Genomic DNA, 22838 nt, shown 5'->3' with positions numbered 1-22838 from the left:
ATAGGGACAAGTCTGTCTTTACCGGGAGACATGTTGGTAGACTTGAGCGATTCGTAGTAATGCTGCCTAAGCTCGACTCTTGCTAGTAGAAGACAAAAGATTAGTCCGTAACATTTTAAGCCTGTTTCTAAGATCCTGCCGCTTTTAGTTTTCCGATTTATATAATTCACATCCTTGCTCTCACACGAGTACTATGGCTTTAAATTTTCATAACTTTTCCTACTCAGTAATCTCTAGAATTGAATGTCATTAAAAAGTATAAAAGACTACATATTAGTCTAAATAAAAAAGGAAATAGTCTAAAGTTAAAGATTGTCCAATTTATTGGATTGGAAATGTACACCATTTAAATGTGCAGGATAAGTTTGGTTTAACCTTTTGAATTCTTCTGATGAGCATATAACAGCCACCTTAATCGCGATATAGACGTTAATTCCAAAAATGCAAAGGATAATTTCATTGTCAAATAAAGAAACCTAGTGAGAATTATACGAGTACGCAATAGAATTGTGCCCTTTTAGATTTGTTCAGAGCGTCTTGATAGTGAGCAGTACATATAATATTTTTGATATGATGAAACTGGTCGGAGTCGACATCCAACTTCGGAGAAAGCCACATATTCTCTTCCAATGAACATTTCAATCCACTGAATCTCGCCGAATTTAAGATCAAGCGATATAATTTTGATTCTAAGCACGCATATCGCTTAGAAAGATTATTCTTGTTCCATTTGTGCTGTAGGAATCGAAATAACGGCTCTTTGTAATATTTCCGTTTTTGTACAATTTTGTTTTGTTGAAATAGGTATTTTTAATAAAACATTCACGAGACGTTTTGTACACTCGTTTATTATGACCGGCATTGGATGACGTAGAAAATGAATTGAACGATTTTATCTACCTACTCATATGATATAGCCACACCAGTAGTTAACTAATAAGCCTGACTGCTTTTTACCCTACCGTGTCAAAGTTTAATCCCTGTCAAAGTTACTGGTTTGCTAAGATGGAAAAGTCATCCTTCGTAAGGGAAGTGGCTCACATTTTGACTTTGCAGTCATCGTTTGGCCGTAAGCTTGTTTGACTCCAATATATATATATATATATATATATATATATATATATATATATATATATATATATATATATATATATATATATATATATATATATATATATATATATATATATATATATATATATATATATATATATATATATATATATATATATATATATATATATATATATATATATATAATCTACTGTATCGATTTTGTTGACTATTTTCGACAAGTTTAAGACTAAGAGAAACGGAAGCAAATTGAAAGACAGATAGGTTTTCTAGAGCGAATCAGTTATAAACTTAGAACGAGAAACTAGGACTAGGCAGGCCCATATGGACATGATCGAAAAGAAATGTGAAGAATCCTTTGCCTTCTGCTGGTAGGAGTTAGGCTTTCTACCCAAAGCTACCGCATGGTCGTTTATAAAACCTAACTCATCATCATGTTTTACCGCCGATGCCAAAAAATACTTCACAAATCCTCACTTAGAACGACCATGCGATCATTCTTTACCTTCCGCTAGCATAGCCAACAAAATTAAAAATGTATAGTGTAGTCGTGTTAAATTCCGCCTGAGCCTTGGAAAACCAGGTAGTACATGACATATCCAGCAACTTTGATGAAAATGGTATTCCTCTAAATAGAATTCGACCAGTTAAAAATATTTGGTAAAAGTTTCCATGCGTGCAAAGTTGTAAATAAAAAGGGCTAAGGTTATTGGATGATTTGAAAGCTTTTTAGCGTCGAACGTCCGATCGACGGTTTATTTTTCTTTTTTCACCATCTGCATTCGAGTGACGCATAGAATCGGCAGGCCAAGCCTTTCTCATTCGTCATTCCTCTGGCCCCACCATGGGCGCCCACGAGTAATGGAACAAATGGTTAATTATGGTTTCAGACTACCAAAACGCTCCTCAAGACGGGGTGAAAGCGGGGAGGTTTGGCGCCACACCCGAAAAGGACCATTTGTTAGAGTTGTCCTGAATGAAACCTTAGCTCTACGTACGTCCTAGAAATTGGAATCGAAACAGTGCAAAGAAACGCCCATGTCCTCTTCGTGATAATTGTATGTTTGTTTTTGAGAGTTGAGATGTGAGTATCGGCGCTATAGATCATACATGAATGACAGGTAAACGAGAAATTCTAGAATTCAGGCAAAGTTGACTTGACTTCAATCAAAGGAAGAAGCGATCTCTAGTTCCTAGACTTACTATAAGCGGTAATGAATGCAGGCAAGACATACTTTTCTGTACGACTGTTTGAAATAAAACATCATTTCACCGTTTTTTGCTTTTCCCCATACCTCCGAGCGCGGATTGTTCGTACCATAACACGGTGCTACAGTGATTTTGTACTTTTCAACTGTCTTAGTATTGTTCGTAGATTTCATCAAATGCAATGCAATCTGAAAAGAACGCAATTGTATGCTGCTATGTTATGTTCTTTTGTCAAAAGTTCTGTGCAGTTTTGCGACAACAATATGAAAACAACAATAATTTTGAGATCGTTCATGAAAATTATGAAAATTGCTTGACATTTTCCTTAAAAAGAGTCTTTGTTTTATTAAAGATTTAGAGTGAACATTTAATTTCGGGTTTTGCTATGAAGTAAACAATAATTGTGAATAATTTACGTTACCGATAGCAACAGTGGAAATTTACATTGCATTCGATTGCAAAATTTATGTTCGTTAAAGTGTAGATACCTATCAAATGACAGCTAAGAGCTGCTTTCACAAAATCATTTTTATCGTAATTTATGGTAATCGCATCCTCTACGGAATTTGTTACATAATTGTTAAGAATACCTTTTAACAGATTGTGCAAAAATCTCTTTATTCTGCTGAATACAGCGGAAATAATTGACGTTGAAATCAGCTCGGCAACTTCAGCTGCCAAACATTTAGAAACGGTAGAAGGGTCGTCAAACGGTGGGATAACAAAATTCTCACAAGTTTCCTATCTCATGCCTCCACGCGAGTCTAAGTCTATTGATGACATTTGGTCCTTAGACCAGCGACGACTGGGTGCTATCAGCCTTCCGCCGATAGTAGCAGAATGAGAGGGTGCGAACAGATCTAGCCGAGAAAACATTGCCGTAAAAATGAATAGTTGATCGGAAATTAGCCCCAATACGACTAATCTGACTAGTATCTATGATCACGGGTCAATACGTATTGAAAATTCGCCGCGTCTGTTTTTATGAACCTAATTTCAAGCTCCAATCCAATTTCCAAACAATCCGATATGGAAAATAAGAAATACTTTCCTTGATTTATAACATCTCGCGCTATTTTTGCCTGTATAATGTGTTATCACACGGTAGTTTTCAAGCCAATAAATTTATCGTTGAGAAGAAGTAGCGAATTCTGTCCAAATACTGTTGCAATGAATAGTGATCCGGCCCATTACGCAGATAAGATTAGCTTTTCTAGGCAATACTCCCACGGTCGGCTGTGTGGAGTTCAAATTGCTTTTGTTTAGGGAACATAGTATACTCTCGGTAGCCGGCTGCCCAGAGTTTAAAAAAAACCAAAAACTAAACAAGATCTTCTCTTTTTCGAGTGATCGTGCACTCGAAGACTAACTAAACATTTACCTAATAAAATATGCTTTACAGGTCGCATCGCTTGCTTGGAGCGAATCCTAGACCTGATACCCTTCCAAACTACCAACTCCGCGACACCTATGGAAGAGTCTAATGAATCGTCGTCTTTCCGTTAAGTAAGTGGAGCATCAACACTTCCTGTCTACCTTATCCTTTATCCTTCCCCGTGAACGATGGAGATGGGGGCGGCCGGCAATGATGGCTATCATGCTGTTGAGGTTTTAATATGGGTCGGATTGGTATGAATTCTTACTTACCATTTCCTAAGCAACTCTTATTAGAAAATCAGCAGTCAAACATGATGAAGTCAGTGTGCAATCCGCCAAAATCATCGTCATAACGCAACGCAACGCAACGCAACGCAAACATTTAGAAACGGTAGAAGTTTTGTCGTGACTAACGACTTACCTTTCAATATAAGGGCCCCTTTCAAAATTCCGGAAAAAAAGTTGTGTAAGTCGTGGAACGCTTATATCTTTTGTTGTACTCAACGGAATTAATCAATTTCTTCCCACTTTTGTTGAAAATATGTTTGGCATTGCTGTTTTAAATTTTAGAATATGTGGGACATAACAACGGAAAACAGCTAAGGATAGGTGAAGTTCGGAACATAACCGGGGTGTTGACGCAGGATAATTATTTTGTGTATGTACAAGTTTTCAGTATAACCTTAAAATTTCTGACTAAAACATGCCACTTTTACTGATAATTCACTAAATTTAATTTTCCGATAACTGAATTAGTCAGCATTCTTTAAATTTTATCGGCAGAAATTTACCGATAATTATCAACTCTTATATTATATATTTTATGCGGAGACGTCAATAATAATTGTTTTACTGAATTCATTACCGTCGAGATACTATTCAAATCCCCAGAAAAAAATTACTGAACTCCGTTAATCAGATTTAATGTGTGAATTTAGCCGCTTGAAACAGATACAAGCAGAATTTTAATAATACGATACTTCAACGAATACTCCTACGTCAACACCGCGGTTTTGCCCCGGACATTACCCTCCCCTAGTTTTTTAGAAAAAACAACAAGACACGTTGTTACTTGCGTATATTTAGATATAGTTTTAATCTCATGAAAAAATTCTAGGAACAACACAAAATGACAGTTCTAAAGACGATCTTCCAAAATTGCTCCCCGCGGAAGACTTTAACTGCGAAAATCCTGCAGTCGTGAATTATTATCTGAGGCACCATGCTGACATGCATGGATCATTAAATGCATGAACCATTAAAAGTTCAAAAATGGTCAAAGTTCAAACCACCATGATAACAAGAAAACGCCAGATTTTTAATAATAAGTGCATTGATTTTTTAATTTTTTATTCACTGGTTCAAGCAGTAGTGTAGTTAAACTTCTACAACAAAGTGTTTACTCGAGTTAATCAGGTGGAAATTTCTCTTGCAATGCTTCACACTAACTTCAAAATCTTTAAACGTCCTGTTAACCCTAGAACGGTTTTGTGGGATATATTTGCACCCCAGAGCTATTTACAATCCCTGTTATTTCGTAAAGGTTTATTTTAACCATAAGCAATCTCTATCATAAATCAATTTGATTTTTAAGCTTCCATTAAAGCAGGGGCAAGCTATTTGTTTCTCTTGAACAAATTAACAGTGCCAGCTTAAAGTTTGTCTCGGGTACAAATGTACCCCAAACAAACCGTTCACGTTAGTGTTTTGTCATGTGTACATAATTCGGAAATCCCATACAAACTACAGACGCGTTGGTCCGGTAGCTAGACTTATCCGATAAGCTTAAAATTTGGAGTAAGTACTCCTGGTGGGACTAGGAATCGACTCAGGGGTGGGCCAATAGGGGTCATTTTTCTTGTCACTCTAATATACACTTCTAATCAATCTCTTTGCATCTTCTTTCTTTATTTGGAATTGTATGAATTGTTTTATTACTATATCCTAAATTAGATTTATACTAACACTCACTAACACAATTGAATATTCGCTCACATACGAACAAACACTCGTGGCCTTCACGATTACACAAACCTGGTCACAAACGCGAGCATGCAATTGCAATCATCTAAACATACTTACGCTCGCGATTTCGCCAACATTAAAACACCCCGGTAATTAAGTGAACGTTTTAGCACCTGTAAACTTACAAACTCGATCTCAAGCATTAACCTACCGCTTGCACGATCATGAATGATCCGGTGCGATCATGAATCAGGTCTCTACTCTCGGTCCTAGCAGCCCAGAATCATGCCTTCAGTTGGACCAATAAAAATGATGCTCATTTTCATTAGACAACATGCTCCATGGCGAGATGAGTGGGAACTCTGGTGATATGGGGAAACTGACTCTTCTAGCATCTGAACCATACACTAAAAATTAAGCATCAGTTTCATAGACCGCTTGCGATCATTCAATAATACACGCAAATATGTGAATATCCACATGATTATAAAATCGAATTTATACACGTGAAGTCACATACATACAGCAAACACGTTAATATACAAATGTTTGAGACCTTCGCGATCATCCACGCGACCATCCACGCAACATACACCCGCGATCTCGAAAACATGATAAGATCCTGGTGATAAGGTGAACGTCTCAGCGCTTATAAATTTTCAAACGCAGTCGCACGATCATGAATCGGTCACTCCCGGAAGACTCTATCCTTGGCATTAGCAGTCTATATCCATATTTTCAATTGTATCTACTAAAAAAGAAAGCTCTCATATCCACTGGACAACATGGCGACATGACCGGGAACTCTAGTGATATGGGATAACTCACTCTCTGTTAGAATGTGAACCGTACACCGAAAACTAAATACCAGAATGACAATTCGCGTGACCATCAAGGAACACACACGAATATGTGAATGGCCACACGATTACAAAATCGAATTTATGCAGGCGAAATCACATACACGCGAGCCCACGTAACAAACACGTTAACATACGAACGCTTAAGCCCTTCGCGATCATCCACGCACACCTACGCCCGCGATCGCACAAACATTACACCCCGGTTATAAGGTGAACGTTTTAGTACTTACGAAGTTTTAAAACCAGATCTCAAACGTAAACCTGCAAAAGTCGCGCGATCATGAATCGGTCACGTCCGGAAATCATTACTCTCCGTCCTAGCAACTTAGGTCCATCCATTCAGTTGAACCAATACAAAAATATAGCTCATATCCACTAGACAACACTTTCCATGGTGACATGACCCTAATGATATGGAAGAACTCAGTTTTTTCTAGCATCTGAACCGTACACTGAATAGTAAGTATCAGATTCATGGTTTGTGCGATCATCCAAGAACACACGCGAATATGCGAAGGGACACAGGGTTATGAAATCGAATTTATGCACGCGAGGTTACATACCCGCTAGCACACGCGACATATAAACGCCCACGCAATTGAACGCGTTAATTTATAAATGCCCGAGCCAACATGCAATCTCGATCATTCGCGCACAACTACGCCCAAGATTTCGCAAACACAAAAACTCCCCGATGATTCAGTGAACGCTATAGCACCTATAATCTGATAACGTGGTCTCAGCGCGCATAAATACACGCTCATTCCCGTACGATCGTAAAATCTCTACGCCCGCACATCTGAGCCGTACACTCAATATCACAATCGAAATAAAAGCTCGCTGCATTTGGCCTTAAGAAACCATTCATAAATTACGTAACGCTTTTAGAGAGAGAGGGGGTACGAAAAACTGTAACATATTGTGTCATATGGGGGAGGGGGGAAAACAAAAACGTTACGTAACATGTTTTACCGAAGATTTTTTAAGGAATCTGTTACGAAATAGGAGGGGGGATGGATAGCGAAATTTGTGACAATTCGTTACAAGTGGGAAGGAGAGTTAATTTTGCGTTACGTAATTTAGGAATGCTCCCTAATCCCTGTTTTGGTGGGCGACATTTCCCGTCTCGTCTGCAATTGTAGTGAGCGATTCTGACGGAGAGCCCTTTCGAGAACCCAGCTCTACAGTTCCAGTAGGACAACTTTAAAAAAAAAAAGAATGAACGAAACAAATGTGAAAACTGTATGTGAATGTACTCATTCGTTTAAAAGTCATTGAGCATTAAATTTCGCTGTTGTTATATTCGTTCGGAAAACTAATCTGTTCTAATGCAGAAGAAGGCTGATTGTATATTAAAACAGCTTGTCTAGTCTAGTCTAGTCTACACATACACAGCCAATACATGTAGGGATCCTGGAAAATTGCAGACGTTCACCTACAATTTTTCTTGTCAATATCAATGTTTGTGGTACGTATGATATGTGACACAATCATTAAAGCGGCCAGGCCCACTGTGCAGCGTACAAAGTGAAGATGATTCAAAATTATACGGCAATTAAATTTTTCATTTAATGAAGAATTTTATCAACGAACTATTTCAAACCTTGAATAAGGAAGAAACGAGGACAACCGTACCGACAGTTTCAATTTGATGTGGATTTGATAAATCGTTGGGAGTGACTTGGCTAAGAGGATTAATGTCACTCCTTTGATCCTTGGTTCCTGGGATTGGATGCGACAGAAGCTGATTATATATTAAAACAGCTTGTGAAACTAAACATGAAATCGATTTGTGCAACGTAACTTTTATTCTCGCAAATATATTGGACACTGTGACTTTAGTTTTGTAATTGTTACAATCGTGTTCGACGTTTATGACAATTTATCATATTTGGTTGAATGAGTATTTGTTCAAATTCAAATATATCTTTGAATTGTATGTCTGTGTGTGACGAAAGTATGTGCATTTATTTTTTCCTTATGTCTAATGATGATTCATTCACAAGTCTAAGAATAAAACGTTAAAACTGACGTTTGGTTGCCGCGTACCAAGAGGAATGGTGGCATGTTTTTGGTGAGCATTTCTAGCCAGGAACTGTATAGCGGAGCTGATACGATATCCTGAAAGAAGAAATAAATAACATGTTAGAAACCGGAACATATTTTATTTGCGTGGAAGAGCAGTGATCACTGTTTTCAGTTGATGTATTTTATTAGAAAAACCTGTATGATGACAATTACCTTTCGTGGAATAGGCATCGACATGACTATCAACGTAGAATTCTTCGAGTGTTCCAACAGCAGCTCTCGTAACCGTAACTGTCGATAAGTTTTTTCCGTAAGTTGATCCCGTTCTTCTTTACTCACAATTGGACTGCTCTCTTGATCTTCGACCATGATGGTGTTCATGAGCGACCGATGAGCGTTGATTGTTGTCTCCTGAGGCTTATCCGTGATGGTGACCATAGTGATGGAGACGTATTTGATTCGAAGCTTATCCAGCAGGGTTGCCATACTGTGAAAATATTTTATGGTGAAAATGATTACGCTAATAAATCACCTAGTTAAGCATTTACTTATTGCGTTCTTCCTCAAAGTTCGTCTGTTGACTGGCTAGAGCGAACACTCGGATTTGACAGGCAGACCATTTTGATCGACTTGCGATAATGTGAGGCAGCAGAATGGTGAGTCCTCCGTCGTCGTACAGCCACCACACATCGATATTTCCCGGTAGTTGCTTGTCTCTGAATATGTTCATTTCTTTGTTGTGCAGAATTGTGTTTGGATCGAGAATAACTAGAAATATTGTGGGTGGAATGAGCAATAACGTTGTATTTTACATGGGCAGGATGTACCTTCATTTAATGTGCTCATACTGCTTGTATTGCTGGCAGGAACGATTCCCGGTAAATCTAGGTTTGAATTTACTGGCATTAGTCCGCGGTTTATTTGGCGACCTACTGGAGAGGTTTCGACTGCTCCAATGGATGGGACACTTAGTGTCGAGGTTGATGTATTCAGTCCCGAAACCACTGGTATGAGATGAGAACTATCGATTCCACTAGGAAGCCGAAGAATTGCAAGAGCTAGACGGTTGTCAAATGTATTGCTGTAATAAACAAAATCAGGAAAAATTTGCATTACATTTGGTTCAACATCGTAACGATTAAACATTGATTATATTTTCATACTTACTGCAAGACATTATAGTACCGATTCAGTTCGTCGGAACTACACGTAAGCCAGTTGGTTTTGTATCCAACGAGCAAAATGTTTGGCGAAAGTTTACCGAAACCAGATGATTGAATCATTGCACGAACTCCTTCGTCGAAAGGTAGTCCATCTAGTATGTGATAGAATGCCTTTATTTTGGAAATATTTATCGCTTTCTTGCCTTCCTGCAGTAGAACGTTTCGTCGTTTGTAGGATAGTTTTTCTTCGACTACATTTCCAACGATCATCAGCGAGTGGTTCTTTGTAATTAAGTGCGCGAAATTCAACAATCCAGGCCGGTGCAGTGGATTTCCCGTCATTACCAATAACTGAGGATTGTAGTTTTTCACGTGTTCTCCGATTTGTTCCAAGTTGAACGCTGAATTGATTGCTGATTTGTAGGCAGCTGCTTGCATCGAGGATCCCCAGTTTACGTCCGGCTTACGGTAGATGACCGTCAGATACAGAATGAAGATAACTATCACTGCGACGAAGGTCGAAACTACGTCAATTAGGAACATTATTGTTATGCACAGAATGGACCCGATCATGCTCAACCATGGATGGTAGAATCGGAAGGTTGGACGCCAACCGAGTGGTGCAACGAATGAAGCGTGGAATGTGCAAAAGTTCACCAGAGCGTACGATGCCAGAAAGAAAATGGAGATCAACGGTGCAATCGTGTTTAGATCAGCAATCATCAGGAATGCAAAGGATACCAGAAATACAAGAACATAACCTCTGTATGGTTCCCCATGTTTGCCGTATCCTTTGGAGAAAAAGATGAGACCTGGGTAGATACGATCGACGCCAAGTGTCTGAATAAGACGAGGTACAGAGAGTAGGTTAGTCAATGCGGTACTCAGTGTAGCTGCCCAGCAGCCAAGATAGGTCAGAGCAACTGAAATTGCCATAAGTTGCATGATTCCGTAATCGTTGTTGAGGCCGTATTTACAGTTCTAAAATTAGATAGTATTAGTATTTTAATTTAATTTGGGACTTTTGAAGAGTCAACTTACGTTCAATTCCACGCTGCACGACGTGAAATTAACGCCCACAAGATCGGTTAAGTTTCCGGAAGCATCTCGTACTGCTGCCGCACCCGCAAACAAGGAAAACGTGATATAGGAAATGGCGGATATCAGACATGCAAGCATTGTTCCCTTAGGAATGGCAGATGCTGGATCTTTTAAATCTCCACAGATATTAGCACCGCATTGAATGCCGGTTACACTCGGGAAGAAAATCGAAAACACGCTGAAAAAATTTTGCTGAATGCCTTCGCTGAATCGGTAGCCTGGCCCTAAATTAGATGCAAAAACTGCCATTGAAATGCCCAGAAATCCCTGTGCCTCCTCAATTGAATCAGTGGGCCCTCGGATCGCACCGATGATGAAACTTGCAATTGCTACTAAAATAGACACTAACAGGAAATTTTGAGCCTTGACTTCCCAGTCCATTCCTATTGCACAAATCAAAACCATTATTAGGAGGGCTATGGTTCCGATTATCCGCGTATCATTGGTGGCTCCATCTATTATTTTCCAACCGAAGCTTGCTGGAACGATTTCAGGATATAAATTTTAAGCTTTAAGATGATCGACCTAAACGTACCTAGCAAAGCATTCAACGACTCGCAGAAACCGATCGTGTTCATCGAAGCATTTACGGAGTTGGCGAAGGCAAACACTAAACCCACGGATGCGCCGAATTCCGGACCCAGTGATCGTGATATGATGTAATAGAGACCACCGCTCTTCACCTGTCCGTTAGTGCAGAGTGCCGACAGGGAGAGTGTTGTTATGACACACACCAGATAGGAGAGGCCAATGATCAGCAGGGTTTGAATGATACCGGCTTCCGCTACGATCCAGCTGAGTCGCAGAAAAAGCATGACTCCCCAAATGTTGAGCAGACATGGTGTAACCACACCCTGTATCCAACCCAGTCGGATGGCGTGGCCAGGTCCGGCCGGTTTGGGTGCATCTTCTTCTGGTTCCTACAATGAAAAATAAATTGTGGGTTAGAAATTATTCACACGAGGTATTCAAGAAATTGTTTGTTGGTTGGAAGATTTTCTTTAGATTAGTTATGAAATTCGTCTCATGCGTTCCGACTTCGTCTCATCAGAATCCGACACTAACTTAGTGACAGGAGTACGCTAGCGACGGAATAAAGGTTAGCTCCAAAAAATGAAAACACTATTTGTGTTTTTGAGCGAACCCCTAGTCCTGCGTGATGTCCTGCAAGAAAATAAGTGCTGATTAAGCTGATAAGAGTTGGAAGAAGGTAATAAGAGATAAGAAATTAATTTAGTTATAGGTTTTATGATGATTCTTCACGTGCAAAGAGGGTTTTAAACAATTTTCTCATTAGTGGAGAAAAAATAGTTTTTACTTAAATATGTCTCGACTAAGGAAAAATACAGCACAGATTTTCTTTGTCAGTGAGATTTTTCGTGGAAATAATTGGTTATATTCGTTACGTGTTCGAAAGACTACCCGGGTACCCAAAAAATTAAGATGTGGCATTTTTTATCCGATTTGGACACTTTTCGACGTTTTGGATTCATATGTCGCCCATTTTTAGACTCTATGAAGATGAACCGGATGAATATATCTGGTTCCCAGGAGTTCAGATTTTCGAATCCTGTACTGGGACACTATTTGTGAATTGCTATGGAATACTGGCAATACTGCTGTCAACATCCAAAAATTTGCTTTCGTGGGGCCCTAAGTGACCATTATATGTTCTCGTAGCTATAAGAAACAGATTTCTTACAAAATTTCATGGAATTTAATAACTATATTGCAAGGATTTTATTAAAATATTCAAATCGTCCCTTCGGAAATACAGTTTCCCGGGCACCAGATGAATTCATCCGGCTCATTTTCACAGATACTAAAAGTGGATGAGTTTCCAAAATCCAAAACATCTAAAAGTGTTCAAATCGTTTAATAATTTCATAATCATATCCAGTGCCGTCTTTACATATGGGCACGTTGGCCCCAAGATTTTGGAGGCCCCCAAATTTGAATGAAGTTAAATCATTTTAAGGCTGTTAAAATTTAAAAAATATTCGCGCTCAATTATTTATAACTTTGTAGCATGTGGGTAACAACGGATCAGTAACCGTTCGGAATCGCACATTGCACCTTATACCATGTGATCAACACGTTTGAAGTTAATCAGATTAGCATGGTTAATGGTAGCGGTAGGAAATGTGGCACTGCATCACTAGGATGTGTATTGAACCAATTCAAACGTCAAACCAATATTTCGATTTATGTTTCAATTTATTTTGTGTGAAAGTGATCCGCGGATGTGGTAAAATTCAGTTCTTCGTGACGTCTGCGACCATGAACAGACAAATCTATATGGAAGCCACCAAAAGTGACTTATGAATTTCTTGAGGTTCCATGTAGACTCGTTAGTTTCACGGCCGGATTGTGCATTTTGCACTATGCCGTCTTAGAATAGTACAGGACCAATAATGTTATTTTTGTACTTCTTTCCGTCCCATCAAAAATTGTTTGAAGTTGTAAAATGTCCTTCTGAAAATCTGATTAAAAGTGTCTCATCAAATCGACCCTACTTTTACACTAAATCTCATTAAAGGAGTCTGCGTGCCTTTGAAAATATATGAAGAGCCTTGAATATTTGGTGACCTAGATTGTGGGTACAATTTTTTTCCGTTTGGTTCCAAAAATTTTGTCATGAAAAATATTTTTAAGAACATTCTTGTATTGTTGGGTGTTCAAAGTTCTGGTAACACAAGCAGAAAATTCTTGACTCCAGAAATTTAATTTTAAAATTCAGTTTTGTCTTCTTAAATTCAAAATCTCAGTTTACGGTAAATCCACGAACACAAAGATATATTATGCATCACAGGTTGATTCACAGCACTATGGGAAGGTCACATACAAACAGGTGGCCAAAATATTTTGTCAGTTATTCTCTCTTGTTTGAGTTGCTAATAATGAACGACACTCATAAAGAGTTTAAAAACGTCGACTGAATTGGTAAATCCCTCTGTTTAGAAGTTTTGAATTTTCAGATACAGTATTTAACACATAATTGAAAATAATTGACTGGGACAAGATCACATGTGTTTTTCAACTGCTCACACAGTGAGTGGCAGAGACAAAATGCAAGTCGCGAACGTGATAGGTAGATATTTTCACGCATTATTTGAGCAGAAGTAAATAGAAGGCTGTTTTGGCAATTATTTCATCGTAGATATGACAAATGGACTTGATGTTTACGGCTAGTCAAATTTAAAAAATATATCCCTTCGACTTCATTAGCATTTGCATTAAACATTTTTTACTGTATAATTTTTCTTGAACATTTTCGCGTGGACGTTTTGAAAGTCACTGAGAACGAATATGAAGTCAAATAAATATAATTTGCTTTTCCAATACGGCGTATTCAAAATGGCGAATCAAAAGACGTCGAAGGTATATTTTCCGTAACTTCATATAACTAGAAATTTGCGAAAAAATCGTAATTGATCGATTGAAATCTTAAATGAAACATGTATTGACATCTTGTATACTAAAATTAATAGATCCCAGTGGTACTAGATGGTGTAACTGGAGAGACAGAATACAAATATTTATTCATTATGTACTTAACCTCAAAAGTAGGAAAAAACGCAGTTTTTCGAGTACATAACCTCAAATATCACAAAACCCTGACATTTTGACGCCGAATTCGAATTCTATGCTATTGTGTCCACTAACTATGGTTGCCATAGGAATTTTATTTGAAGCGTTCTCAGCTTAGGGCAAATAAGGGTAACTGAAACTTTCGCTATAAGTTAAAAGATACATCATACTTGCATCTCCAATCGAGAGTTCAGGGGAATATCGGGGACTTTTTTCTCGGGTCTAATTTAGGGATATTTTTCATAAAACTCCATGCCGATACAATATATATGCATTTCCAATAACTTTATCACAAAGCCGGTATTATTAGCTATCAAATGACATATATGAGCATATGTTTCCTGCAAAGTTCAGCAGAGATACGAACAGTTGAGAAAACGCACGTAGTATGTCTTTTTTCATAATTTTTATCTTCAAACATTCATATTACCAAGTTATGTGAATATTTTTCCGAGATATTTTGGAGTTTTTTTTAGCTAGAGTGTATAGAAATACTTAGTATAAAAATTAATTAAATTGGAGTTCATGTAATTTTCGATTTTTGCCCGCATGCCACCCCATAGTGCACAGTGACATTAAATCAGTATCAGGAATCAGAATATATTGGCTTAAATGGAACGTGTCCTGTATGTAGTCGGGTATTTGTGCCTCACTGCAACGTACATGTGTTTTTTCTTTCGACTGTTTTACTGACTGGCATTGAAATGAATTCCACCGTTTATATTAATAGGGTCGAGTAATTCCGATGTCTCGTTATGAAAATAATTTTAAATTTTTTTACGTGAAAATTAAGGTATTGAACATTTGTGCTTTCGAGTGGTGAAAATGCTAAGTATTGTTATTAAACGTTAAACGTCTGTCGGAATATATAACAAAAATCTACGTCACCAACAATTCGTGCAAAGAGAGACAATATTGCAAAGAATCGTTAGTTTCATTTCTGTAGCAAAAAATGCGAATATCGAAAAGGAATGAATCTCAAAACGATAAGTATTTAGATTCAATATAATATCGATTGATTTCAAAGGTTGAAACATTCAATATTGTCATCTGTGAAGCAAAAAATGTGGCTATTTCCAACGTTTGAAATTGACTTTATCCAGTTTCATCACATTAAGAACACCAAAACGTCGAGAACAACACTGAATGAAACAATGTAACTCTTGTTAGTTTCGGGGTCTGAGTTCTGAAATACATACGTTTCTTGGCATTATTATTTGGAAGATATATTTACATTATTGGCATATTGCATATTTTCCGTAGATTGTTTTAGTTATAGGTCAGGACAGTTATAATGGTGTCGTTCAATGAATTCTCGACATTTATTAGCTTTAGAAACATAAGAGGAGTACTCATAAAAAATCTGTTGAAAATACAAACGAGAAACAGATAAAATTATTTTACAGCTACATGTAGATTAATAGTGATAGTCTTCTAAAATAGTAATGTTTGCCAATTTGTTAACGATTGATTGCTACTGCCATAAATGACCTCAGTGCACAGTGTTTCCAAATGGGCAAAAACGTGATCGAAATTGTTTTGCCCGCAGTGTTAGGAAAATCAAACTTGAAAATTTCCTTTATTATTCCAGAGAGCAGCAGTGCGTTTCATTTATGGTTGCACATTATGGAGTATGTTCGAAATTTTTTTTACTAGTCTGGATAGCGTTCAAATAATGGACTTTGAATCCACCCTACTCCACCGTCTCCCCTTCTTGACGGAAGCACTCCTCATTCTCAAACAACGTCTTGCGATTATGAAGGTCAGATTACTCCGTCTGGGCAGGGTATAGCGTAGTTGGTAAGTCCATTCCACTTTACGCAGTTATCTTTCAGATCGGTCAGAAATGCTATTAACTATTTAGGAGTCATATATTTTGGTTCCGTGAAACTGGGGATTATTTTTTTGGTCATTCTACTCTGCAGCAGTTTATAACTGTTCATTTAGAGGAGTCTCTTAGTTCAGTAGTGTCTATGGACCCCCAGTGGTCTTAATACGGCCCTGGTTATATGGTATTCCATTTGAGGGAACCCAGGTTCCCTATCGACCTGTTAAAGATGTTTTTTGTCTGATATATAACGGTTAAGCATTTGAACTAGGTCAACGGTTTTACTATAAGTCGTTTGTTAAAATTACTAAAACAGTCATATCGTTAAGAATTTGCACGGTGGTTTACAATAAAATTGGAAGCCCATATCCTCAAATTGAATCTTTCGCAGAATGGATCAAATATAGAACAATCCATAACCTGGACCGTCTTTCGATAATTCTCATACTAGCGAAACAAGAGCTGCTTTCCATGGTAATAAAAATGATAAAACGTCACGGAGATGGTTGTTATCAGTATTACGATTTAGAACCAGCACCACACGGTAGTATGACATGTATTTACTAATTGTTTGGATTGGTGCCACTTAGGTATTTATCAAGTAATGTTATCTCTTTCAAATCAAATGTTTTTGTTTGGCTTTGCTTTGCGCGTACAAGTGTCCTTTATGTCAAATATTATCAGAAACTATCGTCGTTTTTAGATGCACATTTAAGTGTAATATGTTATATAGTTTTGATTCTCAATCACATAAGGAATCCGAATTTGTTATTAAACTTTGAACAGAAGCATTGATTTGACGTTGACTTTATTGTTTAAAATTTCTTTCCACCATCTCTATTTGAAACTTTCGGATTATATTCCAATGCTTTGGCCACGCTTCTCCTTTTCTGCTGGTCATGGCTTCGATGGGATTATCAGAGAATAGTTGTAATTGAATTCCAAATAAAAAATGGTCGCCGGGTATGGTTCCATAAGCAGAGAAATTGTAAGTGAATGACAAACAAGTGAAAATAAAACATGTTGGTAAATGTCCATTATTTAGAGACAACCAAATTACCTCTTTATGCGATGAAAAAAGTCGCCCAGAAAAACTCAATTGACGAGTATATTTGTGCATACCTGAGGTACTTTGTCTCAAATCGACAAGTTTCATGCGCCTGCTCACTGTACATGAATTCCAATATTTTACCAACATTTTCATTTCGAGTGTTTTGCTTATAGATCTCATGAACTACACACGTTCATATGTTCGCAATATAGGGTAATGAGCTTATTTTCACCGTTTCTATTTTCGCCCTAACCATTTGAAGCCGTTGATTAAAGTAACGTCTGCAATCTTTTTTCAACGCATTTACTTAAATAGTAGGGCGGTAACAGGGGCTCAGTTCGAGTTTTCGTTGCGTTCAAACGCGACCATTTCACCGTTTTCAGGTTTTTTTGTCATAATATTGGATCATATGAACGAAGCAAACTTGTTGATGCCAATTGATAAGCATTCTATCAATTGTAGGCCGAATGTCATAGTGTGGGGCATCCTCCCTAATAGAGCCAAAATTAACGCTCTACCTTAGTTGCGATTCAAGGGCCAGTTCATCGATTTTCACGTGGAACACATAGCACATTCAAATGTTTGCTGCACTTGAAATTCAGTGTATTCTTAGCACGTTAATTTCAAGTGTTTTACTTTTGGATTCCATACTTATCTTATGGACGGACTTCGAGAAGCAAAGCAAACAAAGCAAAGTCTTTGTACTACAATCCCTTTACGGAATTTTCATCTTTCGTTTCATCAGACCTTGCAATTGATTATTAGCATTCTAAGCTACGCTAATTGCTGAGAGCCGATTGACACTGAGAATCTTTTCTGATTCAGGCTCGAATATACGTCGAATCGCTTACGATAATCGCACTTTACACTATGTACCATGCTTAGGAGTTTAACTATAATCTGGTTGAAAAATGTATTCACATTTTGAAATATGATAATGGAAAACGTTATAACTCTTCGCAAAAAACCGAGTTTAAAATAACTATTATGGACGAGCTTCAAGCCGTCACAAACCTTCTTGTTAGATCACCCGCTTTAAGGTTGCACAGAGAAAGCGCAAAATTCGCAAACGAAAAAAGCAGTTTTTTTCCACACCGTATGTCAGATCTTCATAAAAATCAATCAGCAGTACTGTAACAACATTCTACACACGCTGATTGATTTTTATGAAGATCTGACATACGGTGTGGAAAAAAACTGCTTTTTTCGTTTGCAAATTTTGCGCATTCTCCGTGCAACCTTAACGTTCTCGGTCTCGCTGTCCGACTGAAGTGTCTCAACGAAGAGGTCCACTTTCGCTCACCGGCCGTCCTTCTCCGTACTGCAGCAGGGTTCCTTTCCCGATGTGGCAGTGAATCTCCTGGTGGTCGCCCTTTCGGCCATTTAATTCCCAATATTCCTTTTCTGGCTACACTTCTCCAGTCCATGTTTGCCGTCAGTGAAGGACTCCAAAATGTGACGTCGATGATAGACTCTCTCCCGTCTCTCCGAAATGTGCGAACAGAATCGTCATTGCACATTCGTACATCTAACTTAACTAGAGCTGTTGTCTTAGTTACTCAACTGCCCATTTCATAGCCCAGGCATTGAAGTTACCACCAATGACTACCAGCTTTTGGCTTATTAACTGCTCGGTTCCCAAGCAAACGTAAAGTCCATAATGCCCCCATACTCATGGGGTTGGTCATGGGTGTTTGAAATAGGTTCAACCCTCGAAAACACCATCGCCATGGCCCAATAGATCCCATAGAAAAACCATACGTTGGTATATTTATGGGTTATTGAGATCATTTTATGGTGTTTTAATGATTGTGAAAGTGGGCACGGACCATGTTCATGGTCTTTTCAAGGGGCTGTGTGGTGTTTGAGCCCATGAGTATTTGCTCGGTTTAACTATTCCAACACTAGGCTTGTAGATGCGTAACAGCTACATATGAAGACGCCGTCGATTTTGGCGATCATGAAGCCTTTTACAAACGAGTTTTCTTAAGTTAATTATGAGCCTCGGTTGATCTACGTAATGGCTCGACCTTTCTTCCATTTAGTTCTCGACATTCCTCTTGCTTTCCGTCATTCTCTCCATCTATTACGCTATATAGATCCTCTGCGCACTTGAGCCATTTAGCTCCGAACTCCACTCGGATATTACCCAGCGGTAAGTTACCGCAAGGCATTTAGTTCTGGTTTCTGTGAGCCGTTTAGTTCCCGTTTTCATGAGCTATTTAGCTTTCGTCTCAGTGATCAATTTAGATCCTGATACGCCGAGCCATTTAGCGCTGGTTTCTATAAGATATTTAGTTCCCAACTTTATCGCGATCTACGCGACTAATCTCTGGCTGTAAACTCACTTTAATCCGACTAAGAGTTCCCCGGTAGCAGATTTTCTCCCAAAATTGACTACCCTACTCCGACTGGATGCTCGGCGGCGGAATTTCTCTCGGTACCGATGTCCGTTTCGTGAATCTAGTTTTCTTACGTTACAAGCAAGCCATTCAATTCTCCGGTTCGACGCGATCTACTCATTGTAGTTCTCGGCGGTACAGCCAGCCTCCACAACATGCCAATAGTCAGGTGCTGAAGTCTGTCGCTAATTGTCACTACAAGAAAATATTTTGAGAAGATAACTTTGCAAAAGAATCTTAGGGAATCCCATTTAAAATATAAGGCACATTCTTGTCGAACAATTTATATTTTAAAATTTCAATAAAATATTTCGGAGGGAGGTGGTTTCCTGACCACCCCCCGCGCGCCACGCCGCTCTCAAAATATGACCATTGTAGATTCGAATGAAACTTTGCAGTTGTGTTCGGGTTTTGAATCTCCACGATTTTCTTTGGCACTTAATATTTTGATACAAGAGTAATTTTTAAAAGGGCGTAGACGTTGCAGCGTGCATTAATTTCAATTTTTTTGTTCGATTACTCTGTTTTATACAGCATAACTCTCTGAGAACGAGCTACAGGGAATGAATACTTCTTCACGACAATAATTTACACTGAAAAGATGTTGCGTAATTTTTCACAAAAACAAAAATTTATGTTAAAAATTTAAATTGCAAAAAACGCATTTTTTAATTTTTTATATTTTGTCAACAAAAACCTAAAGAGAAAAGAAACATTTTGAATGTTATTGCGTGATGGAGAACTTATCGGTGAAACAGTTTTTCTAAGAATAACTTTATAACTATAAAAAATGCTCTTGAATCAAAATAATCTTATTGATTGTGGAAAATGTTTAGTATAGCATGCCGGTGAATCGTGTAAAGCTTCTTCGGAATCTAAAATGGTCGGTCACGATTTTAGAGATTTTGGACGGAAATTTCTGAAATAGAAACTCTAATTATTTTACATAAACACATGCATTTTACATCACTTCTTTCAATTATGGATATTTCATGCACCCAAGAAATAGTCATTTCAGCTTTATATTGTCACTGTTGATAGTTTAAAAACCATTATTTAGAGAAAATCATGAAATTACTGAATTAAATCTGAATATAAAACACATAAGGCATATTTCGGTAAGAAATGCTTAGGTTCAATATGCCGATCAAATTGTTTAACCAAAATATGCATAAGTGCTTTTCTTATGTAGACATTGTCGAACACTTTTTGTTGGGTTCCTCCAATATGTAATTGTTGTTGAAATTCAAGTTTTCTGCAAAATACCATTTCTTATGACAAAACTCAATAAAAGTATAAAATGGCCATTTTTTGCACTTTTTGACCATTGTGCTGATTATTACAATCTATGTTGGCATGAAAACGTTTAAATAAATGAAACTCAAAGCGATAAACATCAAGTACTACTTTTTGGCTTTCTCATATAAAGAAAGGCTATGCAATCACTGTAAAAATCGACTTCTTAATCGAGGCCCGGAGGGCCGAGTGTAATGTACCATTCGATTCAGTTCGTCGAGAATGGAAAATGTCTGTGTATATGTGTGCGTCATTTTAACTTACGCAATTTTCTCAGAGATGGCTGAACCGATTTGCACAAACTTAGTTTCATCTGAATGTTATAACGCTCTCATACGCTGCAGTTGAATTTTTAGTTGATCCGACTTCCGGTTCCGCAGTTACGGGTTGAAGAGTGCGGTCACACAGCAAACTCCCATATAAACTGTTACCACCATGATGACCAAATGATGAAAAACATATTAAAATGGGTGCTAAATTACTTGGATTTGCGGGTCTTGATTACTAATGATCAATCAAGGTATCTTTAGCCACCTATGACCTATGATGCCTTCGAGGAACTCGCCAAGTTCCTAAACTAATATCACATCTATTCCCCAGCAAATTCTTGATCGATGTTTTCAAACTTGTTTTCAAATGAAAGATACAGTAATACCACAGACTGTTGATGAATTTCATTCGGATCTGACGCTTGGTTCCGGAGATACAGGTTGGTTGGTAAGGTTACACTGGAATTTCCTATATAAACCGTTACAATCGTAATACCCCAGAGGCTGAAAACTATTGAAATGGTCACCAAATTGCTTCTAATCGCAGATCTAGATCAATGATTGCCAATCAAACATTCTTTGTGTATATTGTCCACTGTCGACGATTCCGGAAGTCCGGACATATTCTATAATTAAAGTCACATTGACTCTTTGGTGATGACTAAACAGGTTTGCTCAAACCAAGTCTCAAATGGAAGACAACATATGCAGTTGAGAATTGCCACACCCCACCTCCCCCCCTCCTTGCCATTACACCTTCCTCCTTCATCCCCTCCCCATCTTGGGCCACCCTCACACCCACATTCCCTTCATTCACCCCGAATACCGAAATAGGATGAAAGATTTCTGACCTTTCCAAATCCATTCCAACACACGGTGTGTCTAAAACCATTACTAACAAAAAATGACCATTAATTTGGCATACGGCATTCGAAAGATACAGTATTCAAGCATCTTCTCAGTGAATTTCAAAATGATCCATCGAGAGATTCGAGAGAAATGGCGATTTGAAGTTTTATGACACATTTCATACCAGCTACCAGCAAACACCCACGAGTTTGGTCCTATCTTTATTAACAAAAAAAATATTTGTCTACTTATTTGGTACTTGCCATTCAAAAGATATAGTTTTCAAGTATATCCGCTGCAAGTTTGAAAATATTTCATTGATGAAATCGAAAGTTATACGGTTTTGAATGCGGTATGCGGTCGTAGAAGGGTTTTCTACCAGATTTCAAGCATGAAGCCATGTTTGTCCATTGACTATTTAGATTGTTTATACGTGTCTCTGTTTTAAAGAAAAACCTTACCATTTATTTACACAAATATAATACCCAAAAGGTGTTATTCATATGCTGCGATGAAAAAATATGAAAATAGGGTTGTCTACCTAACGTTAGCTATAACGTGTAAATTAAAAAAAATGAATAAAAGTTGGAATGTTTACTTAAAAAGGCTATATATCTGTGGTTTGTTGACTGGCTCTAATTGTTGTTTCATTACTTAACTGGTACACGTTTTATCAACAATTTTCCTGCAGAAGAATATAAAATAGAGTTGTGTACCTGAAATTATAGACAACTATACGTATTATCATTATTTAGTCAATATTTTTAATTTT

The 22838-nt window shown here is 37.8% G+C and overlaps 1 protein-coding gene across 1 annotated transcript in view; it reads right to left on the bottom strand.

Moving 5' to 3' along the window:
• Window positions 1-8305: 8305 nt before the first annotated feature.
• LOC131696155 (bumetanide-sensitive sodium-(potassium)-chloride cotransporter-like) overlaps window positions 8306-22838 on the bottom strand; it is a 37342-nt gene continuing 22809 nt past the window's right edge. The window contains exons 3-9 of the mRNA XM_058984695.1: window positions 11316-11700; window positions 10721-11259; window positions 9684-10660; window positions 9344-9597; window positions 9065-9284; window positions 8730-9003; window positions 8306-8609 (exon numbers count right to left, since the gene is read on the bottom strand). Of these exons, the coding sequence (XP_058840678.1) occupies window positions 8496-8609; window positions 8730-9003; window positions 9065-9284; window positions 9344-9597; window positions 9684-10660; window positions 10721-11259; window positions 11316-11700 (2763 nt within the window). The 3' untranslated portion in view covers window positions 8306-8495. The remainder of the gene's footprint in view (window positions 8610-8729; window positions 9004-9064; window positions 9285-9343; window positions 9598-9683; window positions 10661-10720; window positions 11260-11315; window positions 11701-22838) is intronic.

Source organism: Topomyia yanbarensis, unplaced genomic scaffold (assembly GCF_030247195.1).
Source record: "Topomyia yanbarensis strain Yona2022 unplaced genomic scaffold, ASM3024719v1 HiC_scaffold_8, whole genome shotgun sequence".
Classification (NCBI taxonomy): domain Eukaryota; kingdom Metazoa; phylum Arthropoda; class Insecta; order Diptera; family Culicidae; genus Topomyia; species Topomyia yanbarensis.
This window is presented reverse-complemented; position numbering and strand designations above follow the sequence as displayed.